The sequence below is a fragment of the Corvus kubaryi genome, unplaced genomic scaffold (assembly GCF_017639235.1).
Source record: "Corvus kubaryi isolate FWS band 111438036 unplaced genomic scaffold, C.kubaryi_AGA036_p1.0 37397, whole genome shotgun sequence".
Taxonomy (NCBI): Eukaryota; Metazoa; Chordata; class Aves; order Passeriformes; family Corvidae; genus Corvus; species Corvus kubaryi.
Genome location: NW_024581136.1, coordinates 13452018 through 13479749, shown reverse-complemented (window position 1 = coordinate 13479749; position 27732 = coordinate 13452018). Strand labels below are relative to the sequence as shown.

At 41.1% G+C, this 27732-nt stretch overlaps 1 protein-coding gene across 1 annotated transcript; it reads right to left on the bottom strand.

The window, feature by feature from the left end:
• Nucleotides 1–1105: 1105 nt before the first annotated feature.
• DCUN1D1 (defective in cullin neddylation 1 domain containing 1) lies at nucleotides 1106–19829 on the bottom strand. The gene is made up of 7 exons (XM_042042084.1): nucleotides 19670–19829; nucleotides 11380–11596; nucleotides 9948–10116; nucleotides 9309–9439; nucleotides 5162–5244; nucleotides 4826–4922; nucleotides 1106–3837 (listed from the first exon to the last, which is right to left on the bottom strand). The coding sequence occupies exons 1-7, from the start codon at nucleotides 19670–19672 to the stop codon at nucleotides 3758–3760; spliced, it is 780 nt and encodes a 259-aa protein (XP_041898018.1). The 5' UTR covers nucleotides 19673–19829; the 3' UTR covers nucleotides 1106–3757.
• Nucleotides 19830–27732: the final 7903 nt, after the last annotated feature.

Genomic DNA, 27732 nt, shown 5'->3' with positions numbered 1-27732 from the left:
AACCTGGGTCTCTTCCCCACACAAGTTTTACAGCCCCCTCCTCTCTCACCCTCACAGGTTCCTCACCTAATGATTTATCCCTCTGACTCCTGCCAGTTGTCCTTTGAACAGAGAAAGACTTGAAATGTTATATTCTGAAAACACAGAATTGAGTTGTCTTGGTTTTAAAAGACAGGTGTCTGCTAAGGAAGGCAGAAGCTTCCCTTGAAGTGGCAGATATAACCCCTTTCCCTCTGAGTTATTATAATTTTGAAATCAAGGGCCTTTAGGCAAAGATGTGGGAAATAAAAGAAACAGTTGTAGTTTCATGCAAAGCATTCAAATGGCATTTAGGCAGCTTTCACTGACTGAGAACTTCCACCAGCTGGGTGTTGAGTTTTGTACCAGTTTCAATGGTCAGACTTGGGCCTGAGTTACGGGTGCCTATTTAGGAGCAAAACCCTTGGTGTTTATTTCTGCAGATACTTCTACACGTTGGTACTAAACCAGCTCTGTACTTACAAAGCTAAGGCCTATTTTTGATAGATAAAATTATAATTACATCAGATATTTAATGGTATGGTCATCTCCTGGAGAGCTGAGAGGCCTGAAGGGCACCACGGGTTTTTGTTTAAAAGCCAAACCCAGTCAATTTACCATCCTCAAATAAAATCTACAGAGACTTCTGGCAACATTATTTAAATAAAAGTGTGAATGACAAAAGTTTATTAAATGCATTCTTTAAAAAATTGTATCTTTCTTAAATAAGGATGTCTCAGTACGGATTTCATCGTAGAACAGTTTTGAAGCAAGTCATAAGTTACTTATTAACAGGCTGATCAATAAAAAAGTTGCTTCACTACTGAACTTGAGGCATATTTGAACCACTGCAGTGTGTGGGATCTTCCTTCACAGGCTGGGGAATGGCAGTGCCAAGAGCTGGGAACAAGGAAGAGGCGAGGTGGCAGAGCAGAATTTTTTCCCCAAATGAAAGACTTACCCTAAACTGTATTTTATGCAGAACACACGTAGTCCATGCTTTTTTTTTCCCCCACACTCCCTCAGAGCACATTCTAGAAACAAGTTTTACAAATAATACACTGAAACAATGCAGTACAAACCTCAGTCATGGCAATTTCACTGGAGCTTTATTGCCTCTGTTGGTAATGAGAGGGATTGTAAGAAGTTACATTTTGAACTTACAGAGATATGTAAATGATGGGTTTTTACTAAATATAATCTCAAGATTGTTTTATATCAGGGCACTTCTAATTTTGTACATATTTTAATGTATAAAAACAGCTTACAAACTTGATGTTTGCCTTCATTTTTTTTTTCCTTGACATTTGGCAAAATTAAATCGATCCATTTGCAGGGAGATCATCAAATTGAAGACATAAGCACTTAGGAATTAAACCAATCCAAGTAAGCAACTGGCTGCATTCTTAAAAAAACCAAAAAAAACCAAACAACCCCACACATATATAAAGGAAAAAACCACATGGCCACATCCGAGCACGTTTCAGTACAAAATATTCCCTGTAACCAGGCATTTTGTCTTTAGAACAACACCCTGTTAAATCAATGTTCTTTCAACTTCAGTCGTTTTGAAAAACTTTAAGATGCCATGATAGCACAAATAACCCTTTTCTGCAACATAATTAGTCAAAGTTTTATGTATTTCTTTATAATTACACAGTAATTATAAGCATGTAGTACCAAACTGATGACAACACTATTTTGTTGGAAAGATCTTGCATTTGAAAGGAAGAGTCTCTAAAACACCGTGGCCTTTTGCCACTGCCCAGTCCCAGACTTTTTTGAGGGACAAGTCTGCATTGGGATGAAAAGCAAGTCAGTTCTCCTCTCCAAACACAGCATACTTGAACTAATCAATCTGAAACAGTACCAAAACCCTCAAGACAGAAAACAGCACGCAGAGATAACCTTGTCGAGCTTTTTTTTCCACCCCACCCACCCCCATAATTTCAAATCCCCATTTTTATTTACACAAAATTGAGAAAGGAAATACTGAAAGCAGCAAAACACACAGTTTTTGGCATAGCCAATGCCAGTAGCTGGAGAAAGTCTGCAATGTTTTTGAGGAGCTGTATTTTTGGAATAAATGCACAACTGGATTTGCCAAAAGGGCACTGCTGTAAGGGGAGCCAGCCTTAAGGTCAACTGCACAGAGTACAAATAAAAATTTTAGCTGTTTAATAGTCAATTTTTCCCTAAAATCCTTCTAGCATTTGCAAAAAATCGTGCTGCAGTTTAGTGCAAGTACCAATGACTCATCTCAAAAATAATTCTGGCCTTATCAGGGCACTATTTAGAGCATGGGCTTAAACCCCCTCTCCTCACTTGTAACTATGGTCTGTCTCCTCTCTGTTTTCCAGAGCAGAATTTATCAAATCTCTTCACAAGTAACTCAGTAAGGAGTAAAAGACCATAAAAGCAGCTAAAGAGCTCTTGTATTATTAAAGAATTGCATCTGCTAAAACCTGCTTTGATCCAAGTGACGTGATTCAGTCAAACACAGCAAGACAGAAGTAGTGATGATCCACAAAATAATTTAAACAAACAAAGCCAGTGTAGTAGTTCGCATCTGATCTGTGCTTGTCTGGGAAAGCTTTACTCTTAATTTCTGTATTTGGCAACCACAGTGATATGTCAATTTAAGGAAAACTCAACAAAATAATTTAAAAAAGGGTGTCATCCATAATGGCAGTACCTCTATGTATGTTACAAAGATTTAACTTACCAGGATCATGGTTTCAAAACCCAGATTCACATCAACCTCACCAGCTTCTTGTACAACAGGGCCATTTGCTTCATCACACCTCAGCCATAAAAGTCACGTCTCAATTTAAAATACTGTATTGTGTAGCAAACAGTTAAGACACAAATTCAGTATATTCAAGTGTTTGATTTCCACATAAATGAAAAACCTTTCTCTGACAGACAGATAAGCATTTCAAAACTGTAATGAAATCTGATTTCTTAAGAGAGCAACCTACAGAACACTGGGTTCTGTGAGGACACACAGCTCGTCCCACTGAGGGCTCTGCCATGGCCCACGGGATGGAAGTGCACGAGCTGTGTCATCCCCCAGCTGTCCCCAGAGCAGCTGAGCCACGAGCAAACCTCAGCCAGGCACCAGAGACCCCCAATCACCAGCCCTGGGGCTCCTTGGTCATTGCTGTCATTGCTGTGACCAGAGACTCGAACTCAGACGACACCTGCACTTTTCCAGAAAAGAAAAAACTCGGACCCAGTACACTTAAATATATCACTCTTGCAGGAAGTGCTATCAGTACAGTCTTTGCAACTAGCCCCAAGTGTATATTTAAGGATTCTTTTAAAAATTGTTTTGATGTTGATCTGTATAATTCAGATGCCATACAACAGTTGTCTGATGATGACCAGCATTGTGCTTTATGTGAAATCAGAAACCTCAAAATAATTATAAAGCTTCTAAGACTTATGGGAGATGAAACTAGGGCGATCCACCAACAAAAAATAAATCCATGATGAAATCCACAATGTTGGAATTTTAACGGGCAAGAGTGGTCCAGACTAGAAGAAAAGCCCAAACCACCAGTAGAAGAATGAAATATGATATGGTCCAAAATGTATCCTTAAAGGTTTGTCTCAACCCTCAGCCATATTGTGAGGATTGATCTTCAGTTCAGTCCAGCCAGCAGAAATTGACTGTGCAATTTTCCATTTCAGGTATTTGTACAGACTATGTACACTCTAGAAGGGTCCTTTAGTGCTACACTGTCGTACTTTTTGTCCCAGCAATTTGAGGGCGTGCAAATTCCACAAAGTCATCAATAAGAACTGGCCATGCCCCTATAAGAGAGAAACACCACAATATAAGAACTTGGTTCAATAAGGCATTCTTTCACAAGCTTCAGATCCAGACAAGCTATTTACTTTCCAGTATTAAACTAGGAAGAGTTTGAAGCAAAAAAGTACGATTTTATTTTTCTCCTTGAAATTTAAGAGCTGATTAAAGATTTCTGCTTCCTTTAAAGCCAGATAATACACATCTCTTTCAAGGGTCATCTTCCACACAAAAACAAAAAAACTGACCAAAATCCTAACTCAAAACTGACAAGGGAATGAGGACAGTTCATAATTACTAAATAAAGTTGTAGAAGTTTGCTCCCCTCTGCTCTGGAGGTATCACAAGTTTAGTTTCACTGAACTGATGTGCTGCCAAGTGCTGAGGGTAATCAGCTGTTCCTGGCTACAGATGGACTGGAAGAGGAAAGATCGATACAAAAGTTTACAAGAAACACATTTGGTAGGAAGCAAGTTCTGTTCAGCAAGCCCTGTGTGCTGCCAGCTTCACTTCTATGTCAAAACATGTCCAAGCCTCACATAAACTGAAGCAACCAGACTTAAAAACATTCTCAGCTATGAAATGCAATAAGCAGAGGACCCTACAGGGAGATGGACAGACCATGGATCAGTAACTTGGATGAAGATGCCAAGAACTGCACCAACAGAGAATCTGTGGGTTTTAAATGGACAAATATCAGGGTTTGTCTCAGTAAGAAAGAATTTGGGTTTGTCTCAATAAGGAAGAATTGGTGTCTGAGCTTAGACAGAACAAAAAACGAAAATGTATTCCATGAAAGTTTCAGCATTTCTTTTTTAAAACAGCAGTAACAGAGAGATGATTACAACATGCATTAAAGCATCCCTAACTGGACTTCAGATCACCAGTGATACTCCAATTGTGCTGTTAAAGACTGTGCCACAGCAGATACCCAGTAATAAATGCAGCATAAAACACAGTTAGAAGTTAATAAGAGAAAATGGAAATGTTTACCTTCCTCATCATAGTTAGACATATCATCTGCTATCATTGTACTAAAGTCTAGAAGAAGGTTCCAGGTATCCTTAGGAATTGATCTTTTATGATGTTCCTGTTTGGAGAGGTGGAAAATTTATACTTAAAAAAGACATACATTAAAACCCTATTACACGTTCATTTTTACTGTCTCAGACACATCCATATCCCCAAAACGTATTTCTCTTGTACACAGCATGAATACCTGGGATTTAGGTCAAGACAGTCTATTTCATCTACTCAAAAAGTTAAACATGTTTATCTTCCAAGTTCTGAAAATACTGCAGTCCAGATTATGTAAAGGTTTAAACTTACCAACAAAAATTTGTTCCACAAGTCTAGGAATTTAAATCTTCCATTAAGTACTAAATTCCAGTAGGCAATGGCCATTTCTAAATCTGTAATATTAAAATATATTACTTTTAGAGATATACATATCAAATATATTATCTCCACAAGTATCTAACACCAGGATGAACCATGTATCCATAAATGTGAAAATATTAAACTTGTATATACTCATGGATCCTTTACAAATAGGCAACCATAAATAAAGTGTTACACATATATATTTTGATACTATTATTTGAATACAGAACTGAAAATTGCCCATATTAATATCTAACATATCCAAAACCCCCAGGACATTTGATGTCTTTTGCTATCTAACAATACTTCAGTTAAAAGTCAGCAAAATATTTTTGGTTAAAAATGCTATTGGCTTGGAAAGAAAATTTGTAGTATTTTGTATTGAGACTTTCATTTTTTTTTAATATATAAAATACAAGTTACATAAAACCATCTTTTAATGATTTCATTTTTAGAGCAACCTTATTACAGGTGCTGCCTTTCTAATGAGGCTTCTGTCAAGTTGCTCATTTATGCAGTCAAGATTTCCTTTTGAAAAAGAATCTTTAAGTAGTGTCCTTAAGCAGACAGGAGATAGTTGGTTTATTTGGTGGTGGTGGTATTTTGGTTGGGTTGAGTTTTTGCTTGTTTGCTTTAGTTGTTGGTTTGGGTAGTTTTTTGTTGTTTTGGTTTGGGATTTTTCTTCTTCTGTTTGTTGGGTGTTTTTTGTGGTGGGTTGGTTGGTTGTTTTTTTTTTTTTCTTTCAAAGCCTCCTGTTAAAATTCCTGTTTGTTTGGAATGAGTGAAGCCTGACCTGACACATTAGAGAGCAGCTCCCAACAGAGTCTGGTTAGTTTGGAAGGAGGGGAAGGACAGAGCCAGCTCCTCTCCCTGGGGTGTGCCAAAGGCTGAACTGCCAGGCATTCCCTGCTCAGGAGGGGCAGACAGGAGCTTGTGAGCAGATAAAAGACATTTCAGACTCAGGTACACAACTCTGCCCAGGGTCAGCTGCACTACCAGGAATTACCAGGTAATTGCTCTGTGCTGCAGCACAAAACACCACTCACTGTGAATTACCAAATTCCACTCACTGTGAATTACCAAATTCAGTATTCTCAGCCAAGTACACAGTGACCCCAAAAGGCTGCCTAGGTAAGTAGCCTCTTTTTTAACAGATGTTTTTATATATTTTGCAGTCTAGTAAATTTCTTCCATAAACAACCCCCTTGTGAAAGCAGGGAAGAAAGCACAGGATCAACTGCACACCTCAGGAAAAAAAATAAAAAAACCCACACCAGTAACCCAAGAACACCACTCCCTTCCTTCCCCCAGGATGCCCACATATTTAAAAGAACCCAGGGAGGTAGATCTTGGTAGATCTTAGCAAACTAAGTATGAAATCTGCATTGCTGGAGGGAAAATAGATGCTGATGGGGAGTTTCTGAATTGTTTAGTATCTCATATTAAAAGTTCTCAAACAGCAGAGTCACATTATGATACTTCCTGACCAAAGAATAAAATTGGTGAAGGATTTTCCAGCAGCTGCAAAGGCATTTGATTTCAGACAGAAGTGTAAGTTTGAATCTCAAGAAGCAGAGACAAATTAGACAGATGTCACTACACCTCAGTAAATAAAGCTGCATATGGAAATGGCAACTCATTCAAGACTGTAAAGGCTCAAAATCTCTCTTTAACAGGAGATTCAGGTACAAAAACATGCATTTTAGCTTTCAACTAAAACTACTGCCTTTCTAAAAATTAATAGACACAAACTTCAGAAGAAGCTGATCAGCTCCTGAAGGAAACAGATTAAAAAAGGAAGTTTTATTTACTTGTGCTGCATTAATGGTGTGCATACAAAAATGCAAGGTCATCAAATCACTGCATTTTACAGTGGGGTTTGTAAACAATCACTATAAACAAACTGTGCATTCTGACATATTTATACAATTTTGAGATAATTCTTGTAGGTAAGCAAAGGCTGTTAAAAGCCAAATCTCAGGATGCTGCAACCTCAAACTCATTATATGAGTCCAAACATGTAAAGCATGATGACATAATGCCTTGGGACAAACTACATTTTAAAAAAGAAATTATATGAAATAACAAAATTGGAAGGTAAATACATAATTGTAGGTTTCTGTAAGTGTGAGAATGCTCACGGAAATCCTCCTGGATCAAACATAAGAGTCTCGAAATACATCCTCCATTTTGAGTTTTATCCAGAGAGATGCAAGAGAAGCAAACAATGTTTGAGATGAACACCAGCTACAGGGAAGTCTCCAATGAGATGCAAATATCACAAGAACTTTCCAGACACCCACAGTACTTACACAGTAGTAAGGAATTATGCAGAGGAAATATATTTCCAGAACTGTGCCTGAACTACTGCACAATGTTTGCAAGATTAGAGGTCAATATACATTAAAATCAATTTGCAAGTTCCTACAAGCAGTTATTTAGACACACCAAAATTAATTGCCTAACTAGGAGTACTTACTTTGCAGCTCTGTACTTCTCCCAGTATTCTTTTGCTCCAGGGTTTCCAGAATTATTCTGCCCTGTTGTAAATTCATGCCTAGAACTGTGTATTTATGAGCACCGAAAGGGCTGATGAGCATCCAGACTTTAAGCTCAGGTCTACATCACTTCCAGACCAAGACTTAAAAACAATTAAAAAAACCTACCTTACACTATGTATATGCTATATGGATCTCAGAAAACTATACTTGTCTGGCACTGCTAGAGCTTAACCTGCACGAAGAAGCTTTATGATGAACAAGAAATAAAGCAAGTGAATCAATTTTCCTGGTAAATAAATCCCACAATTCAGTTGTTGTCCCTACTTTCCTTGTTGTACCAGCCTAAAAAAATTATTATGACTTCCTACAAGAAATACGAATCAGCCTATTCATTTATCTGCATGATTCAGAAATTACTACAAGCATGCACAAGTATTTTCAAATGGATTAGCAGCACTTCCAGCTTCTTGGGATACAATGAAATTCCCAATCCACTGAAAACAACAAACAAGATACAGCAAGATGTCAAAGAAGGACGCAGTCAAAACCAAGACAGAGAGCTTTTGCTTCTTTACTTATTTTCCAATACTCATTTTAAGCCAAAAGTTGGTCTATACATAAAAACCAATTAAACTAAAGCAGAAAGGTAATCTTCACACAGCCTGGGAATGCAAAGCTGTCCAGCAGCAGCCAGTTTAGAGCACTTTCATTACTGAGATAAACAAATTCACAAGCTGCCAAGGAAGAACCTACCAGCCCTGCAGTATTGTATTACTTCTCAAAAGCAGAACAATTAACTTAAGAAGTTACAGTATCATGAAATGCTAGTAATGGCTTATATCCAAATCACACTGTAGAGAAATGAATGTGTATTCTGGCTGTTTAACATCACTGCTCAAAAGAAATTTTTATTCCCTCATTTTTGTTGTTTTGAATAGACAGAGATAGAGTTTGTTCCTTTAATTCCATCCAAACTGTGGTGTTTTGAAATTAGTTTTATTAAGTTATTCTTCCACTCCACCTGTTACACCAACCAAAGCCACACTTAGCATGTGAACTCTGAAATAATGGCAAAAAAGCCTTCAGTGAGGTAAGGGGGAAAAAAACTCTGTAGGGAGACAGCGCCAGGCATCAGGCCCAGAACACAGGAATCCATTCGTACCATTCCAATTCTATTCTGCTAAGACATTTGCAAGCATTTTTGGTGTTACAAGGGACTGTACAAATGTGCTTACACTGAAAATGGTTTTACAGCTTCAATTTATCCTAAAAGTAAAAATTCAATTAATCTGTTCAGTGCTGCACATTCTAAGTGGTGTAATTATGTCTTCAATGTAAGACCATAATCCATTGTGCTTACTGAAAACTGCACTTTGAGTGAAAGAATAAACCCTCTCTCATAAAATTCTGTAGCCTTTATTAATAATCAATTTTAACACCTTAAATTGACATCTATCTTTCAAAACACAGAGATGTGTTTCATCCCAAGGGTGATTATCTTTCAGATTCATTGGATCACAATAATACATTCATCTGCTGCTTTAGTCATTTCCAATATTCATGAACAAATGCTTATAAATAAGAATACATACCTAAACCTTTCTGTCCCGGGTTCTTCGCAAAGTTGAAAGTAAATTGATAAAAATCCTTAAATCTTCCTGGCTCTTTTAATTCTTGTTCCATTTTAGGAATCTGGGCCTTCAGTTTTTCTATGCTGTCACATCTGCATTTTAAAAAGCACGTTTATTTATTCGTTATTCCTTTTGCCATAAAAACATGAGCTAAACAAAAATCTATAAACTATTTGTGGAATACAATACAATTATCAAAACAGAATTCAGGAAGCCTTTAATGAGTCTGCACCTCTACAAGAATTTAATTTTTTTGTTGTTATCTCTTCACATTGCATTTGCACATATATCTGATATATCAGGTTCTACAATCCACAAGATTTTTAGGAAAATGTGATAAAGACTCCTGCGCTCTCACAAGGCAGAGAAACCCCAGGCCTACCTGAGTGCAGCCCAACGTCCCTGCTCTACCTGCCAGAGCAGCTCTGTGCCAACCACCACACAATGCTCACACAACCAAGGTAGGGCTGCATTTTGCCAGAGGCAGACAAGTGATGCTGGGCTCCGAAACACCTCTGAAAGGACACCATGACTGAGAATTCCCCAAAACAGGAACTGATGGTGACCACTGTCACCATCCAACACTCAGTGAACACTTACCCCAGCTCAGTCATTCCATCCATGAATTCCAGCTTTGAAAATTCACACTGTGTTGCAGCCCGGAATTTCCATGCAATGATGAGTACGGTGATGCTGGCTGGGTCAAGAGCTAGGTCATCACAGAACTGCTGTATACCATCTATACCAATCTTATTTTCATCTTGTGGATCTTTGGGGCATAAAAGTAAGTATCAAGAAAAACAGGTATTTGAAAAAGCTGATTTGTTCAACAAGTATATTTAAGACATGGAAACATTTTCAAGAAGCCATTTTTGGGATCAGCCCTTGTAAGAGAGTATTTTAAAAACAAAATTAAATGAGTATTCCCAATGGTTGAGCTTTTAAACAATTGAGGCAGTTACTGCAATAAAGCCTCCCATACAATGAAGCTCGTGTTATTTTCATTGAGAGACAAAAGCACCACAAACATTTGTTTTCTGCCTAATAATATGCAGGATCTTCTGACTCATTCCCTACAGAGCAGTGGTTCTCTCCCCCCAGCACACTCCATTATTGGCCTCTTTGGTAAGACTGATGATCTGAGTTCCATTATAAGCCATTCTGCAGTGTTCATTTCCAAGCTGTACCAACACCCAAATCTGCCCATCCACTGCCACCCCAACAGCAGATTTAGGCATTTCCTGGTACCACCAGCATGCATGAGTTTAGACATGGTAACCTCCAGGGGGAGGTTACACTGCCCCGTTACCAATTCCAAGTCAGCCAGGCCCACTCCTCTTTCCATGAAGGAATCAATATCTGGTCTGGAAGTGAGATGCTCACATTTCAACTGCACTAACAAAGATCTACTGATGCAAGCCAACACAGACTTCAGAAAAATGGTATTTGGATTATACATATAAAACATAGGAAAACTGTCAGAACACACAACACTCATTTTTAGATTTTTTTTAAGTGCTAAAACACAGGATTTGTTCTGCTGTACTGAATCCACTTTACTTCGTGTGGTAGGATATCAGCTGAACTCTGGCTATGTAACAGATAAAGAGACTTTGTTTTCTTTTACATTCTGTTTGGAAGAACAAGCTGAATAAAAATTAAGGCAGAACCCATTCCTGGTACGCAACCTTTCACTTTGTCACATCAAGCTTGTGTGATGTGCTTTCCCCAGGAGAACAACCTAAAATCCTCGTTAACCATTACAATTACTCACTGTACACACTATTCCAGCTCAGACCCTAATGTCCTATAAATGTCGGTACATTTGGAGCACATAAAGCAACTGCATGTAATCCTTGTGAAGCAGAAACCTACCTATATTTCCCTTCTAATTTGTATTACTAGTATAGAAAAACAAAGCTGAAAGAGTCAGTTAAGATTTCCCAGCACAAGAGCACAGCAGCACCAATACACTGTAAATAAGAATTATATATACAGCTAGGAAATAAGCCTTAAAATTCAGGGTACTCACCTTTGTATCTGTTATATAGTTGTTCTAACTTCTTTCTGTCCAGTGATCCTTTAACACTCTCTCGTATATAAAGTTCAGGATTTTGGAAAAAGTTGTCTGTTGCAACATCTAACTTCCAGTCATTTTGAGACAGACAACTCACTGCTGTCTTTTCACTAGATTGTGTGAAGACCATAAACTGACGCACTTTATCCTTCTGTGATGATTTCAACTTGTTCTAGTGAAAACAGACAATACTGTAACTAGAAATGTCTACTGGACAAGAAACCCACAAGTAAACAAAAACCAGTCTCTTCATGTTTTTTGAACCAGTATCTGTATCATTTTCCCAAGCAATTAGGATATCAACATACTTGATCAAGTGCTTCCAGAAGCGGGGCAGAGCAGGCCACTGAACAGCTCAGCACCACTGAGCAGCAGACTGGTGTCCTTCTGGTCCCAGCTACTGCAGGACCAGGGCCACACCTGGAACGGGATCTCCTGAAGTGGTGCCTCTTGAGGCAGCAAGGGACTAGGCTGGGTCATCCATGAGCTACACACTGAAATAATACCTTAAAGACCTCTTTCTTTTTTTTTAAGAGGTTTTTCACTTTGAAGGTCCTCAACTCCACCTACATAATTTGCAAAACATTCCTTCGAGAAGGCATTGTCTCCATTTCACAGGTGCAGCAACTGAAGCAAAGAAAAAAAAAAGGCAATTGTGCCTGAGGCAGGTGGGGGAGTGAGTAGCCAAGGTGAGAGCTCTGGAATTCCAGGCCTCCTGCCCAGACCCAGAGACGTCTCACCCTGGTCTAGCCCAGAACTGAATGCAAACTTGCTGCTAGTAGCTTATCAGCAGAGAGGGATTCCCAAGGATATTTCTGACTAGGAGAAGCACACTTGGTATTTCAAGGGTACGAGTTACACAAAACTAACTGCTGATCAGGAGAAAGCAATAACACAACTGCACTACACCCAAATTCAGTTCTGCAGTTCACTCACAATATGGTCAAAGCAAAGACTCCCAATGTTACAACTTGGTAAATTAAAGTTCTGACAAAATTCTAAGTCAGTATTGGATTTCTTACATGGCACAAATATTTCATTTTTAGCTTACCTTGTATTCTAACCAAAGCTTGTATACTCTGTTCATTATTGTATTCGTACTTTCAACAGCTCCTTCTCAGGGAATATGGAGAAAAAGGGCAAAAAAAATCCCAAGACATGATAAAATTCAGCCAAAGAGTGAATGATTTAAGAGCAGTATGTGGTCACGCTCTTAATTCCAAAGGATAATTAGTGTTCAATTACATTATCATTAGAAAAAAGAACTAATGTTTCAAACACAAATTCATCTGTCCTAAAAGTCAGGATCAGTTTTCTGTGGCTTGATGACAATGAGTGTGAACACTATTATTTGTAAGAATAGTTAAGTTACCAGCTTCAGAGTTACACCATTAAAAAAAATACAAGAGCATCACATTTGGTTTAAGCTGACACCCACATAATATACTAAATAGAACAATACCCTTAGTTTAAGCATCCTTTAATTTAAAAAAAAAAAAAAAAAAAAGGACCCAAACCAAACCCACCCTGTATCTACAACACTTAACTGAAGTCAAACTTTTAGCTCAGACTGCAGACTTCAAACAGAGTGATATTAATTAGGCTGTACCATTTTTAAAGCTATTATGTGTTGCTGCATTATTTCAGTTTCTTGACCAAGTTTGTCACACTGGACCTTTGGCTACAAACACATTTCTGAAACTGAGATTTTCAGTTGTGGTTCCAGGTAAAGGCCAGGCCATTGGAGCAGGTCCTGTGCACCCCATTTGTGCACACTTGGCTCCACACCAGACATTCAGCACCTTGCACTACTGAGCTCAGACTTTCACAAAAATCACTTACACTGACAAAGCCGTGTGGAATGACTTCCAGAAATGACTAATGGATTTTTAGTTGCAGCTTTTTTAAATGTACTGCAAACTCAGATATATTAAAACAAACCATTGAATGAAATCCCAAATGAAGACGAAACAATCCCAAATTTAATTTTCTTTATCAATTATCAGCTTCCTCTAATCAGTTCCACACAGCCAGACTACTGCATCACCACAGACTCAGTTTCACTATAGGGCAGCCATACTTAATTATTTTAGCTTTTCTTTCCTTTTTTTCTTTCTTTTCTTCACAAAGCTGGTGCCTTTAGTTTTTGGGGTTTTTTTCAACATGTACACATAAGTATGCATAGCCCATTTAATAGCAAGTACTCTGTAAAACCACAAGAGCCTTTGTTCTGCCCTGCTCCTGCAAGGGTGAACTCCAAAAGCAGTGACATCCCACAAAAAGTGAAGGAACAGGTTTAAATAGGCTTTACCATCAAGGCCCAGGACCACAGAAGGTGGTGTGTTTTGCATCTCATGCAATTTGTGCAATTTGTTAGATCAAAAACTTGCAGCTTAAATGCCTTTCATGATAAAATTTAAACTCTACATATGTACATGAGATCTTCCCATGCTTGGGGCTCCCTAAGTGATAGTAACAACATAAAACCTTTTTAAAAGATCAAAATTGCAAAGAATCAAGCAGCTAATTACACTCATCAGTACAACATTCAGTAAGGTATAAGATGCAACAAATCACACTGCTCAGACATAATCTTTTTCTTGAATAATCATATTTTTCCTGGACAAATATGAGTTTATTTTTAGTGAAGAAGTGCCAAAGCCCTTTCTTTATACTTGATGAATGTTTCTACAGAATCTTGCCAATGTGGACAAGACACTCCACAACCTAAGTGACTGGACACTCTTTGCAGGCCTACTACAGGACAGCAAGAGATAGAATTACTGCTTAGAATTACTGCTGAGTTATTATTATTCTATTATAGCTCTTCTTTCAGCACATTAAAAACCCACACTTCAAACACGAACAGGTTCCAAACCTGCACTTTTAAGGGCTATTTCTAGACACTGAGCACTAACAGTCTATTATTGTTTTAAGTGCAATACAGAGCAGCACACAACCTTTAATCCTACAGTCATCAGGCAACAAATACCTGACAATGAAACTGTGCTCACTGTAATGCAACACAATCCACTTAAAACATCTCAACTTTAACACTGGAAGATAGAATTTTATTTAACAGATACATGTCTTGCCTATATATACAAATGAAAACCAGTGGAAAGCAAATGAAACAAATTTGTACTGTTATTTCTTGGGTTAAGAGGAAAAGGAAAAATGCAGTTCTGCAAGCCTTTGATCAAGTTTGTGTGGTATCCAAGCTACCTTTCATAATAAGGATGTCACAAGACAGATAACCTTACTTTTAAAATACAGAATAACTTCTCCAAATGAAAAGTTACTTTGTGTAGGTTCATAAAAACTACACTCATTCTAATTAACATCTGGTTGTATAACACTGATTTTAAAATGAAGATTTGCCTCTTACCATAAAGTACCAAATTTGAATATTCTAATTCAATAACCTTTTCTTGATCAGATACTTCAGTGAAAGACTACAAATAAAAAAAGAAAAATACTTGGACTTTTATTTCCCCAAGTACTTTTTTTTTCCTAGTCTTAGGAACAAAAAATGCTAGAACTTCTCTAGCAACTCTGATTACAGCATTGTTTTTCCTTATCTTCTGCACTTCATTTTTAGTCACCCCAGATTCAAAGATAAGCTCTGCACACTGGTCAACAATATTTTGTGGACAGCTAACAGCCAAATGAGGGCTCCACTCTCCTGGATAATGTTCATGGGAAACAGCACCAACCTTTGTCCCACACTGCCTGGATGGGAGAGCAGAGGATTCCTACCAGAGCCCTGTTCCTGGACTTGGCTCGAAGGTCACAAGTGGCCACCAGCGAGACAAGCAGGGCACGATGAGTTTTGCTGCCCAAAATTCCTTGTGGCCCCCAAGGAAGGCATTCACCCAGTCACTCCTCAATGAGCAACTGCTTTTCACCTTTCCCTTCCCAGCCACTGATACAGATGATCCGATTCCTGCTAGTTTCACTGCTAAGTAAAGCAATTTGAATGATGTGACATCTGTGCTTTTGTTTCAGACAGGACTCAAAGAAAAGCCTGTTAAGTTCTCATGCATGTGACAGGTAAAAGCCTTTTGTAAAATAGTATCAACCTCCACAAAGTCTAGGCCTTTACACTGACTGCACTCAGACTCCAGCAAGAGCTGTGGCTGCGGGAAGCACCCCTGCACTTCCCAAGGACCCCGCTGACGTCAGTTCAATCCCAGAGGCTCGGGCACCCTCACCCGATGCCACTTCTGTCACGCCTTGATGTGACACGAATGGCCAGGGGAGTTCTGCTTTCTGAATCATCCCACCTTCGGCTGTATCCATGAAAGGAACCACGAGACACCTACAAATGTTTGGTTTACTGCTAGTATTCAACAAATACATGGCTAAAACTTAAAAGGCAAAATCATAAGTATTTCTCTTTGTTTGGCAAGAAAACAAAAGTTAATTACAACAAAAATCTACAAATACACAGAACCGCATTTTAACCCACCAACAGCGATGGCACACAGGTATACTACCCAAAAAATCTAAATTAAAGAGAAAAGCAATTAAAGTAAATAGCCACAGTTTCTGCATAATGTAAACAAACATGTCCTTCAACTACATTTTATTTTCCACAGCAGTTTCTCTAAGAGAGGGCACACAAAGTAAGAAAGTCAGGACACTTGCAAGCTTCTGTTTCAAACTGATGTGAAATCCACTTGGCTGCAGTGGAACTGAACAAAAACATTTACAAAGTCTGTTGGGATATAAAATCCGAGAGAAAAATCACAAGCAACACAAAATTGAAGCTGTTTTCCACGCTCTATAGTGTTCTTTTAGTGGATAAAATAATTCCAGTATTTGCATGCAGGCAGAAGGTCAATATACAGAAGATTGCAGGAGATAAAACGGTAATTCATGCTAAACTGACAGGTGAAAGAAACATCAAAAATCAGGGCTTTTCCAAATAAAAAAGGACAACATAAAGCAGCCAGTTGTTTAGCATTCTTAACTCTGGTCTGGGGCAGAAGCTCTATTCATACTGTATATTTGCATTGGCACCATAAAACACGAGTAAAATATCAAGAGCTACATAATAAATTTCACACCTTGTTCTCAGAGTAGTTCATATTCTTGAATATTTTTTTCATGGCTCTAGTTAAAAGTGATTTAAAGCTTTAGTTCAAAGGGATCTCTGGTAAGCTAGGAGAGGAAACAAAATCATGCACCGTCTTGTCTAGCACTCTGACTACTCCATCCTTAGTGTAATGCCAAGAATCTAAAGCTGTACTATGGGACAACCAAACCTCAAATATTTAATATCAACAAACTGCTACAGACATGCATATTCACCACAGAATACATGTATAAATAGCTGGCCTTGCAAAATAGCTTGTTGAGTTAAACACTACATAACAATGTCATGAAGTATACTAACATTACAGGAGACAGCGTCAGACACGAAATTCTTGTAATATTAAATTTTACAACTTCCTGTCAGCTGAGGTTTGCAGTAAGAAATTAAGTATTTATCAGCACAGAAATATTCTTCAGAGAACACAAACTGGACAATGTAATAGATAAGGTAAATAGAGACAAGGTTAGCACTTGGCTCTGGACAAAGAGAATCACACACTTGCCTCGAGTACCACACACAGTTCTAAATTCATTAGGTCATTCAGAATTGTACAGGCAGTAGCTCTTCTCCTGAAGATGGCTCACAGCAAAATGGACCAGCTTACTGCTCTGCCTTGGTTCATGGGCACACCATTGTCCTCAGGATGAGATGAAGCAGTAACACACTAACAGGGAAGGTGAAGGACACCACTTCTACAGGCGCTGCTCAGTCAGCTCAGATGAAGAGTGGGTAAGAAAGGCTGACTGCTCTCAGCCCTCCAATGTATACTGCCAGGGTGGTGTCCCTGAGTGCTGAACAGAAGCACTTCTCAAGTTACCTAAAAGGACAGAGCCCAACAGGCTGCTTTGTCCAGATATGGGACAAAGACAGACAATCTCTGTCCTAAAGGCACAAGGCTCTGGCCATACGGACACTGGTGAGACTAAGCCAGAGCCAGCAGTGCTGCATGGACAGGTGGGAGCCAGGCCCCAGCTGTGGGAGGCTGTGCCATGGCATTTACTGTGCTGGACAAGCCACCTGACCACAGCCACTGGAAGGTTGAGCAAGAGCAGTTGTGTACATGGGCAGAAAAACAGGACATTGAATCTCATGTTTCTGGATGGGCATCCTCAAATCTCTGTGAAGTCTCCCTACCTCTCCCCTAACCAAACAGAGGATTTTGACATACCACAAGTATAGGTACAGAATCCTACACCTGGGCACTGGAAGCTGTCCATACGTGTATTTACTGCCTCTAAAAGCTGCAGCCTGTCATTTAGTCCCACTTCAGTGTCTATGTCATCCTTTCACCTGGGTGCTGGAGTCAACAAGCACAACCTGGAACACAGTTGTTTGCACAGGGCCTAACAGCTCTGCTCGGGGCCATGACTGGAGTATTCACGTACCCCCTCCAATCTGATAAACACCAATCTACCAGTACAGAATTGCTACACAGAATACGTCTGCTGGTTCTTTAGTTAAGTGTTTCCAAGAAGACCAAGCAGGCAGAACTGTGCTGTTTCTCACAAAAAGTTATTCTCAGAATAATAAGCCTCACTCTTTCTGTTATGATGCTACTTCCTACAGTATTGTTCAATTTAAATTCCTAGTCTCGTAGACAGCCAATAATATAAGTCCGTACAAGACATCAACTGTCTACTTCATCAACTGTGTATTTATTTTGCCTACCTACACTGGACATACTGTGAGACAGCTCTAGGTGATTTTTATGGAAAAAAGTCTTCATAAAATGTTGTGTAACATTACTGTGTAAGCACTATTTGAGACAGTCCCAGACCTGCAGAATTACAATAAGACACCTTCATAGTCTGAACTTTAGTCAGACTTCAGTCTTAAGCTCTCATAAAAAAACACAAATGAAGATCTACATCAAACTATTCAATTAAAAATTATACTAGTTACATAGTGACAAGTTCATTAGAGGTCTGCGCACCACTAATTTAAATGCTGGCTAACCAAATTTTTATGCCAACGTGACTCCATCAATTAAAGGTGACATTCTAATTTTTTTAATATGTTTTTAACACTACTTGTCAGAATGATATTAACAGCAGGTATAAAATATCTTTATGCCAATAAGCATACACCAGTAGATCTTAAGACTCCCTCCTACACCCTTCCTAAACTACACACTGCTACCGAAAAGTACTGCTTTAAACTGTAAAGGTGTAGTAGCTAAAGCTGTTACAACATTTGAATACGGAGAAAGCCTGGAAGTGCTACTATAAACTGTTCCCTCTGGTGCATAATTCACTGTGCAAGGAGCCAATGAGGACCCCCTTAATTAAACTGAAGAAATATATTTTTCTTTTGTTTAGGCCAACAAAACCAGCAAATGTTGTTCCAAACACTGCAGTTTCCCCCCTACAAGAAGCACGGGAGAAAGTCAGTCGATTTGGGAGTCCGCTGCAAGTCCTCAGCTATAAGAATAGTATTACAGAGAAGTACAAGATAAACCTTTACAAGACCTTTACTAGGAGAACCTCTACAAGGCCCTCCTTTAGAACACTTCTATGAATAAAACCAACCAAAACCCTAAAACAATTATCCAGAAATTCTCCAACATAATCCCAGCTCAAGGAGCATCAACACCCCTAAGTTTCCCTATGAACTGACAGCACTTAATGGGCCCTGAGACGCCTGAAATCCTGAGGAAAAACTCCGAGCACCCCCTGTTCCTAGCAGCCCCCTGCACTCCCTCTCAGTGCGGCTGCAGGCACAGGGCAGGCGCAGGGCACAGACCGCACAGAGCTGCCCACAACACGGCCGCTGTCTCGCAGAGGTGCCTGAACCCTCACACCAGGTGCCAGCGAGCTCCTCCCCGCAGTGCGGGGCCTGGCGGGGCCCCGCGGGTCGGAGGCCTGGGCGGGATCCCGGCGCCCCCCGCTTAGGCCCCTGCCCGGAGCAGCCCCTGCCGCCCGCCCCGCGGCCCCGGCCCGGGCGCGGGCCCCACACGCCAGCCCTGCCGTGCCCGGCAGGAGGACAAGTAGCCCCCAGGCCAGCACATCGTGCCCGGCTGCGGAGCTCCAACACCGGCCCTTCGGCCACTCCCGGACACCCAGCGCGCCACGACCAGGCCGCGCTGCCCCTGCCCGGGCCCGAGGTGCCGCGCCAGGCCCAGAGGGGCCCCGGGCGGCCGCTCACCATGGTGGGGGCTGTGCGGGCCTCTCCCCTCCCGGCTCGGGCGGACACTGAAGGCGGCGGCGGCGGCGCTTCCTCCGGCGGCGGCGGCTCCCGGCTCCTCACGGGCCCTTCCGCCGCCTTCACCCGCTCATGCGCAGTGCGGGGAGCCGGAGCCCTCACGGGGGGCGGCCCCGGCCCTCGTTCCCCGGGAGCGGCGGCAGCGAACGGCGGGCGGCCCTCGCTCGGCGCTGAGGCTGCGGCGAGCACCGGGGGGGGGGGCTCGGCCCAAGCAAAGAAGGGAAGGGAGGGGAAAGTGCCCCCCAGCCCCCTGGAGGCTGTTACGGGGTGGGCTTGGGGCTCGGAGGGGATGCGGCGGGGGCAGGCAGGGGCGCGGGGTCCCAGCGGCTCCTCACCGCGGGACCCGCTGTTCTGTCGGGAAAAATCCGTATGTGTTCCTATTTCGTCAATATGAAAAGGTCAAACACTTTTCGAGCGCCCGGTGTGAGCGCCAGCCCGGCCCCGCCGAGCTCTCGGGGTCGTGTGGCCGCCTTTCCCGGGGGCCTGAACATGGAAAGGGCGAGATGGGAAAACCCCTCGGGCTTTCCAGGATGGATTCGCAGAAGAGGCAAAATCGTTTGCTGAGCAGCCACGGGGAAGGTGAAGTCTCGGGGCAGCAGCTTTACAGACATCTTCGTACAGGAGCACCTCCACACCTGTAAGATTTCCCCGATTTCCCTGCTCCAGGCTGTGATCCCCTTTGGGGAGCTGTGGACAGATGTAGCTCTTCCTGCAGTGGCATAGCTGTACTACCAAAAGGGGCTGCAGTGGTTAAATCATAGTTTGTACCACTGTCCCAGACAGTTGTTTTTTCCCAGGAAAGCTTACTCTACCTACTGCAGGGTTTTGGCAGCCGAGGAAGTTTGGGGAAGCAGAATATTTGCTGATAAAACAGTGGTGGCAAACTGCTGTTGTGAAGGACAAAGGTTTGAGATCTGATCTTGTTCTCCCATCTCCTGCTGAGCTCGGAGCTGTTAAAGTAAGCTTCTGCATTTATATTACATGACTGGTATGATTGCACACACCACAGAGAAATTAAGACTTCAAAAAGCCATTCCTCATTATGGATGTTCACAGTTTATGTATGTGTTTTTATAGAAAAGGGTCTGAATCGTTTCTTGCTTATTTTGCTGAAAATCAGAGCAAAGCTTAGATGGGAGTATGAGGAGTTAAGTTGTATTTGGTGAGGAAAATCAGGCCTGTCTTGTGTAGTGTCCAATTTTGCTGGTGTTACGAAACAGTAAAATTAAGAGCTTGATAATCAAGTATATGGGAATATAGCTGAATTCAGCTATCTTTGGAGACAGTAGTTGCCTGGATACCTTGAACCCTACCAAAAAGCATAATTTTCAAATTGGGGATGGATGCAAAGTGGCCAGGGAACAGCCATCAACACTGCACACCAGCCCAGTCCATGTAACCACAGCAGGGGAGGCAAAGCCAAACCTGGAAATCTCTTTGATTGAGTTAGCTAATTGCCATCACTGTAATGTGCTGTGACAGCCCTCCTGCCAGCTGAAGACAGTTTAGACCTGAAGAATTACTGCGACATGTAACAATAATCTGAGAGATGAGCTGTGCATGCTGGGGATTCCTCAGGACAGAAAGAGGATTTTTTAAGTGGCTTGTTTTCCCCTAATACCTGCAGACCTTGCAGGCTTTCTGCAATGCAGGGTCTCTTAGTGGGTTTTTTGAGTGTATGGGTGCACACTCCATATGTGTTTAGTTTTTTGACAGGCTTGTGATTTGACTCCCTAACTTACTAAATTGCTCTACAGTATGAATTCCTGTTGTATGGAAAATCATATTTAACTGCTTCTGAGCAGGGTAGATAATCCAATTATATGATAGTGAAATATATTAAAAAACGTGAAACGCATATTGCTGCTATTCACCGCATGCATGCTACTTCTCATGGATTTTTTTCCAATTTAAGATCACTCCTAAGGTGAAACTGTACCTGAGAAAAGGAGTGGCTTCCTGCTGCCATTTAAGTTGTAAAGTCTAGTGTTACTGATTTTAGTGGGAGCTGCAGTGTGGTCTTCTGTATTGGTTTCCAGAGCACTTCCATGGATGATATGGCTGAACTGCTGAATCTGAACCAGATTCAGAGCTCTTGGCCACCATGGTCTGACTAGACTGAGTTACTCCTCCAAACACAGCTCGCTGCAGTAGGCAGGCACACACCTCAGGACGCAGCCAGATTGCCCCAAATTCCACTCATATCCACACACCTGAGCCTGCCTGCAGATGGAGACAGGCACTTGCATGACCTGTGTGTGCTCTCTGAATCTCACCCTTTCTGAGCAAAACCAGATGCTTCATAAAGCAAGAGGCAGCATGAGGCCACCAAAAAGTGTATTTGTACATATTCAGGGTAAGTTACCCGCACTGGGCTTGTTGCATGGTCCCTTTTGCAGAGCTCCCTGCAGGATGGAGCCCCAGGTCAGAGCAGGGATACCCAGCTCTGCTGGTTGTGAATGTGACACATGCACTCAGCGATACAGACGAGAAGGAAATTTCATTATGCAATGTGCACACAGCATAATCACTGTGACCACGGTAACATGATGACTTGTTTAATTTATTTTAAGGCTGACACACTTGCCTTGTTTTGTTGTGCGAGCGAATCATGTTTTAGCTTCTGATGTGAACCCCAGGAAAAGGAGGCAGTGATTTTTTTTTTTTAAATCCAGCTGTGTCAAGTGCATAACTGAATATAACACTGAGCTGGTTTGCACTGACCTGAGCTCTCTCCTTGGGCAGACAAACAAATCTCATGTTCAGTCAAAGCAGACTCCATTTAGGGTAATCCCCTTGCTGAGAACTTCCACTTAGAGCACTTTCTGAGGAAGAGGCCCAAAGCTTTATGAAGGGTAACAATAACCTGGGGCGGCTTGGCCTGGGCATGTCTTTCTGACCTCCACATCTTTGTCGGCTACTTTGTGCTCTAGAAAGTGAAACCACCAAATCAGCATATACTGATGGAACAGCCATAGGGTGATTACAGCTATGGCCCTTTGCTTGCAAACTGAGGCCATGTTAAAGAGAAAACAAAGTCCTATGAACTATCCTGCACAAGGAGATTTAATGCCAGTCTGTAGGCATCCAGAGGTACAGAGCCAATGGGCTGCTCCTGTTGTGCTGTTCAGCTGATACAGGTCCAATGTCTCTATCAGCCCATATTGGTTTTTTTCTGCACTGAAAGAAGCACAGAGGAAGTAAACAGTGTGAGTCCTCCTGTAGGTGTCTGAGCAATTTAACCTGCAGTGACACAGCACCAATATCAGAAGATGGTTGTTAATAGGTTGCAGGGAAGGGTGTTCACCTTCTGTTACGTTTTTCATCCTTCCTGCATTACACAAGAGGTTAATAAGTTAATACACCCCATCCAAGGCACTGTTGGAGCAGTTTTCCAAGTGACAGTATCTCTGGGAGGGAGCAGGACAGCTTTATGTAACAAAGGAAGCAAACCCAGGTCAGAGAGCCTAAGAAAATGTGAAAATTTCTCATGTACTCCACTATACCCTGGCAGACCTGAATAAACTAAGACTTTCCAGAACACCTAAAAGACAACAGACTGCTAGGCTTCTGTAGATTTTTTTTTTAACTAATTAGAGGTACTGAGATAAAATACCTTGATTTTAGTATATGTAAGCAATATGAGTTAAGAAATGTGAGGGCAGTAACTATTGACATAGCTAGTTGATTTTTATATGGACATTTTTTAGTTCAGAACTTCTGTAATACAAGGTATGATGTTTGTAACAAGAATTATTTGAAACTTCCCCAAACTGTAATCCACAACTTCCCCAAGCTGCCATCACAGCTTCATGATTAAAACCTACACCTTTGAACTGTAAGCAGCCTTCCATTCTCACTACAATGATTTCAAGAGTCTAGAAGACTGAGACATGATTATTTCACTATCCCAGTGATTTTCTGTATTTGCCATCGGTAATTGTTCAACTTAATAAAAATCAGCCATCCCAATTCAAAGCACGTATTTTGGTATTATTCTACAAAACAGTAATTTAAATTACTTATATTGGAGGTAGAGCCTTTTGCCTTGAAGGCAGGCAGACTGCAGCCATACAAAGCAAGGGCAGTAAGATGGCTCCTGCCTCCTGTCACATGTTACAACACATTCAGCCTTTTCCACTCCTCCTTGTAACAGCAAACTGATTCTTGGGCTCATGTCTACACACCCTGGCCAATAATCCTGTTCTGATTGTAGCCTCCATGCACACAACTGGCTGCCTGCATCAATACAGTGGGGCAGACTTCAAGGAAAAGTGCATTAACCACATCTGTGTGTAACAGTGCTGGGTTTAAATGGGTTTATTCTCATATTTTATCTCATTTTACAACTCTGTAGAGCAGCAGCTGTGTCTGGGATGCTTAGTCCAGGACACTGAACAGACATGGGGTCTTTGGTGGCAGATCCCACCCCAGTATTGGTCACTGAGTGTTCCTGTGTGTGCCAGCACACACTGATGGGTGAGCAGAACAGGACAGCCCAGGTGAAGATGTCACCTTCCTTCTCAGAGAGGCCAAAGAGGGATGCAGCTCTCAGCAGCAGCCTTTTTCACCAGCCATTCTTTGGAGCTTTGCTGTGGCACCAGAACTGTCTGAAGGAAAACAGCCTGTCATGGTTTAACCCCGGCTGGCAGCTAACTACCACACGGCTGCTCCCATCCAGTGGGATGGGGAACAAAGGAAAATGGGATCTGCCCCTTTCTAGCTTGATGGCATTAGGATACATTGTGCACAGGTATCTGCTAGAGCCTTAACACGCCAGTGGGTCTGTTGTGCCACGCTGTCCAATCCACACAGTCCCACAAACCTGACTGTCCCTCTCCTTCACCTGGCTGGAGGCCAGACCCCTCTAGTACTGGTCTTACGACTGCTTCTTGTAAATTTTGATTTGAATTTTGATTTTTTTTATTTTGATTTGAATTTTTTTCCATAGGTCTTCCTCTCTGTGTGGGGAACTGCCCACTGGAGACTGGAAGAACCCCCATTTGTGATTGTTTTTTCTTTGTTTCACAACCAGCAATTCTATCTTCTCATAAGCCAGTTAATAAAGTACAACAGAATCAACCTTAGCCCAGCCCCCAGAGGTGATAAACAGCACAAAGGGAAACTTGGACACCAAGGAAGTCATCACATGAGACAAACCTGAGAACAAGCACAACAACTCTGAGAACAAACAACACTGTGACCAGTGACTATTAAATTAATATAATGAATGCTTGTAACAAATCTGTTTTACACACTCTGGTCAGATCTGTTATCATCTCCACCCTTTGTGCCCCACATTGGGCACCAAAAAGGTCTGTCACAGTTTAACTCCATCCAGCAATTAGGTACCATGCAAACTGCTCATTCACCACACCCACTTCCTGCTGGGATGGGGAGGAAGATGGGAAAAAAAGAGCAAAACCCATGGGTTGAAGTAAGAACAATTTAACAATTTAAATAAAATAGAATAAATAATACTACAACTGTAATGAAAAACGAGATGACAAAATGTGAGAAATAAACCCCAGTAGACACAAGCAATGCATGCTACAGTTGCTCAACCCTCCCTGACTGATGCCCAGAATGCCCCCAAGCAGCAATCAGTGGCTCCTGGCCAACTGTCCCCATGTCTATGCTTGGCACAGTGTTCTCTGGTATGGAATGTCCCTTTGGCCAGTTTGGGTCAGCTGTCCCAGCCCTGCTCCCTCCCAGCTCCTTGTATACCTGCCCACTGGCAGAGCATGGGAAACTGGAAAATCCTTGACTTAGAGTAAGCAGCACTCAGCAGCAACTAAAACATCAGTTTGTTACCAACATTATTCTCTCACTGACTCCAAAACACAGCCCTGTACCAGCAACTGGGAAGAATGTTCACTCCCAGCTGAAACCAGGACACAGATTAAAGCTAAAATCCAGCTACCATTTATGATTTTAAAACCCAGCAGGACTCCAGCTGTGTTTTACTAATGATTGCTGTAATAAAAAATATGGTGTATTCAACCAGAACATCCATGTTTGTTTTAACATGAATTCATTGTATAATCAACAGGTTTTAAGATAACATCACATCTCGAAATTGCTTTTCGAATCCAGGCTCTCTTCCAAGAAATTCAGTTGGTTCACATAAAAATAAATACCAAGATTTAAATTATCAATTTCTGCAATATTGATTTTTTTAATATAGCATTCAGTAGTGTATATTATTTTCCAAATGGAACTCCTATGCAGAAGGCTATGCCCCAGTATTATAGAGGTACCAAGTGATATTTACCTGCAAGGCATTTGTGTGTAGAAGTCTGTATTTGGAACATAACTGTATAAGAAGTTGAAGTATCTGTTGAGAATATACTTTGTGTAAAAGCTGGTAGTTCAGAACTTAATCAATTGCCATTGATTGTTCAGTAAACAGATTCTACTCAGCACTGCTGAGCTTTTTACAAACAGAACACAGACAACTTCTGATCTGCTTGAAAAGGATTATCAGCAGAAACGAATATACCTGTGATAGTGCACTGGTTGATATGTCCTTTCAAATAGGTACAAGTTGCTCTAATAAAAGTGTTGTCTGTCCAGATCAACTTTTTTTACCCCTACCATTGACTAAATTTTAACGGTCCTGCCAAAAAACACTTGAGTATTCATTTTTCAATCATCAGGAGGACTTGAAGTTGGGATTTTCTGGTAACTAGCTGGTACAATCATTACAACAAAGGATACAACACACACTGGAAACTTTATTTTTATAACTCTATGGTATTGATATTTGCTGTATAAGAGGTTAAAAAAACCCCTTACAAGTAGAATTAGTCTACATCTGAAATTACAACTTTTCCAACAAGCATAGAAAATTATTTATAAATCACTGTGTCCACAAATTTTGCAATATTTTGATTGCCACCAACCTCATTAAATAGGAGGAAACAGGCAAATATCTACCAAGTGACTTGCCTGAAGCCAGTGAGTCAGTGGCTGAAATAAGAACACAGTCCTGCTCTCCTCCTGCTTTCCAGTCCCTGTGTCCACTCCCTGGTCCAGCATGGACTGAGGCTCCTCACCACAGAGTCTCCTTGGGTATAAGCCACAGGAATTGGCAGCAGCTGGAGAGTGCAGGAGAGATGGAGATCCCCACAGGGGGATAACTGAAGTTTACACAGGGCTCTCCTTGCGGTCTGGCAGCATTCACACTGCTAGGCAGGATGCTCCATACCTGATCCAAGCTGACCAGCGCCCAGAGAGTGTCACTCCCTGATCCTCACAGAAGCCCAAGTCTGGAACACCAACAGCCTCATTCCTTCCTGCAGACCATCAACTGTGGCTGAATTAAATATCCCATGACACAGCCCCCTGTCTCCTCTGGCAGCAAGAGAAAATCATTACAACTAGAACAAGTTCAGATTCATTGTTCGTGTAACATCTGTGACTGTTGTTTCAGAACTATGGCACTATTTGAAAAGGTCCGTTGATAATAAATTAGTAACAGAGATTATCCTGTTAGCCCCAATGGTAATATACTGCATTTTAAAAAATTACAATTTCTTTCTTAGTCTACCACTAAATGTTTTAGAGACAACAACAGTTAACAGCTACCTATGCTAGGGTTCTTACCAATTTACATTCACAACACAAGAATTTATTTGTAATAAACTGAAGATCCATGAATATTTTGTTAATTAAGATACTGGTATAGGAACAACCTACCTTTAATAATTATTTGAGCATCTCCAAGTTCAATTAAATCACATTGCAGTAAAACATTTCAAGTGTGCAAACTGTGACAGTGACTCCTGCAAGAGATTTTTCTTAAATAAACAAAATCATCACTATTTGAAAAATCAATCTCAGTAGAAACCTATAGAGATAAAAACCTAACAGCTAATTTTTGAGAAGTGAGGGAAAATGAACACTGGTGAGATTATTCATCCCCCTTGGCTCCTAAGGGAAGACATTTTGTCAGCTCCCAGGGAATGTGTTTAGCTGCACTGGCTGTGTGCAGCCAAGCTGTG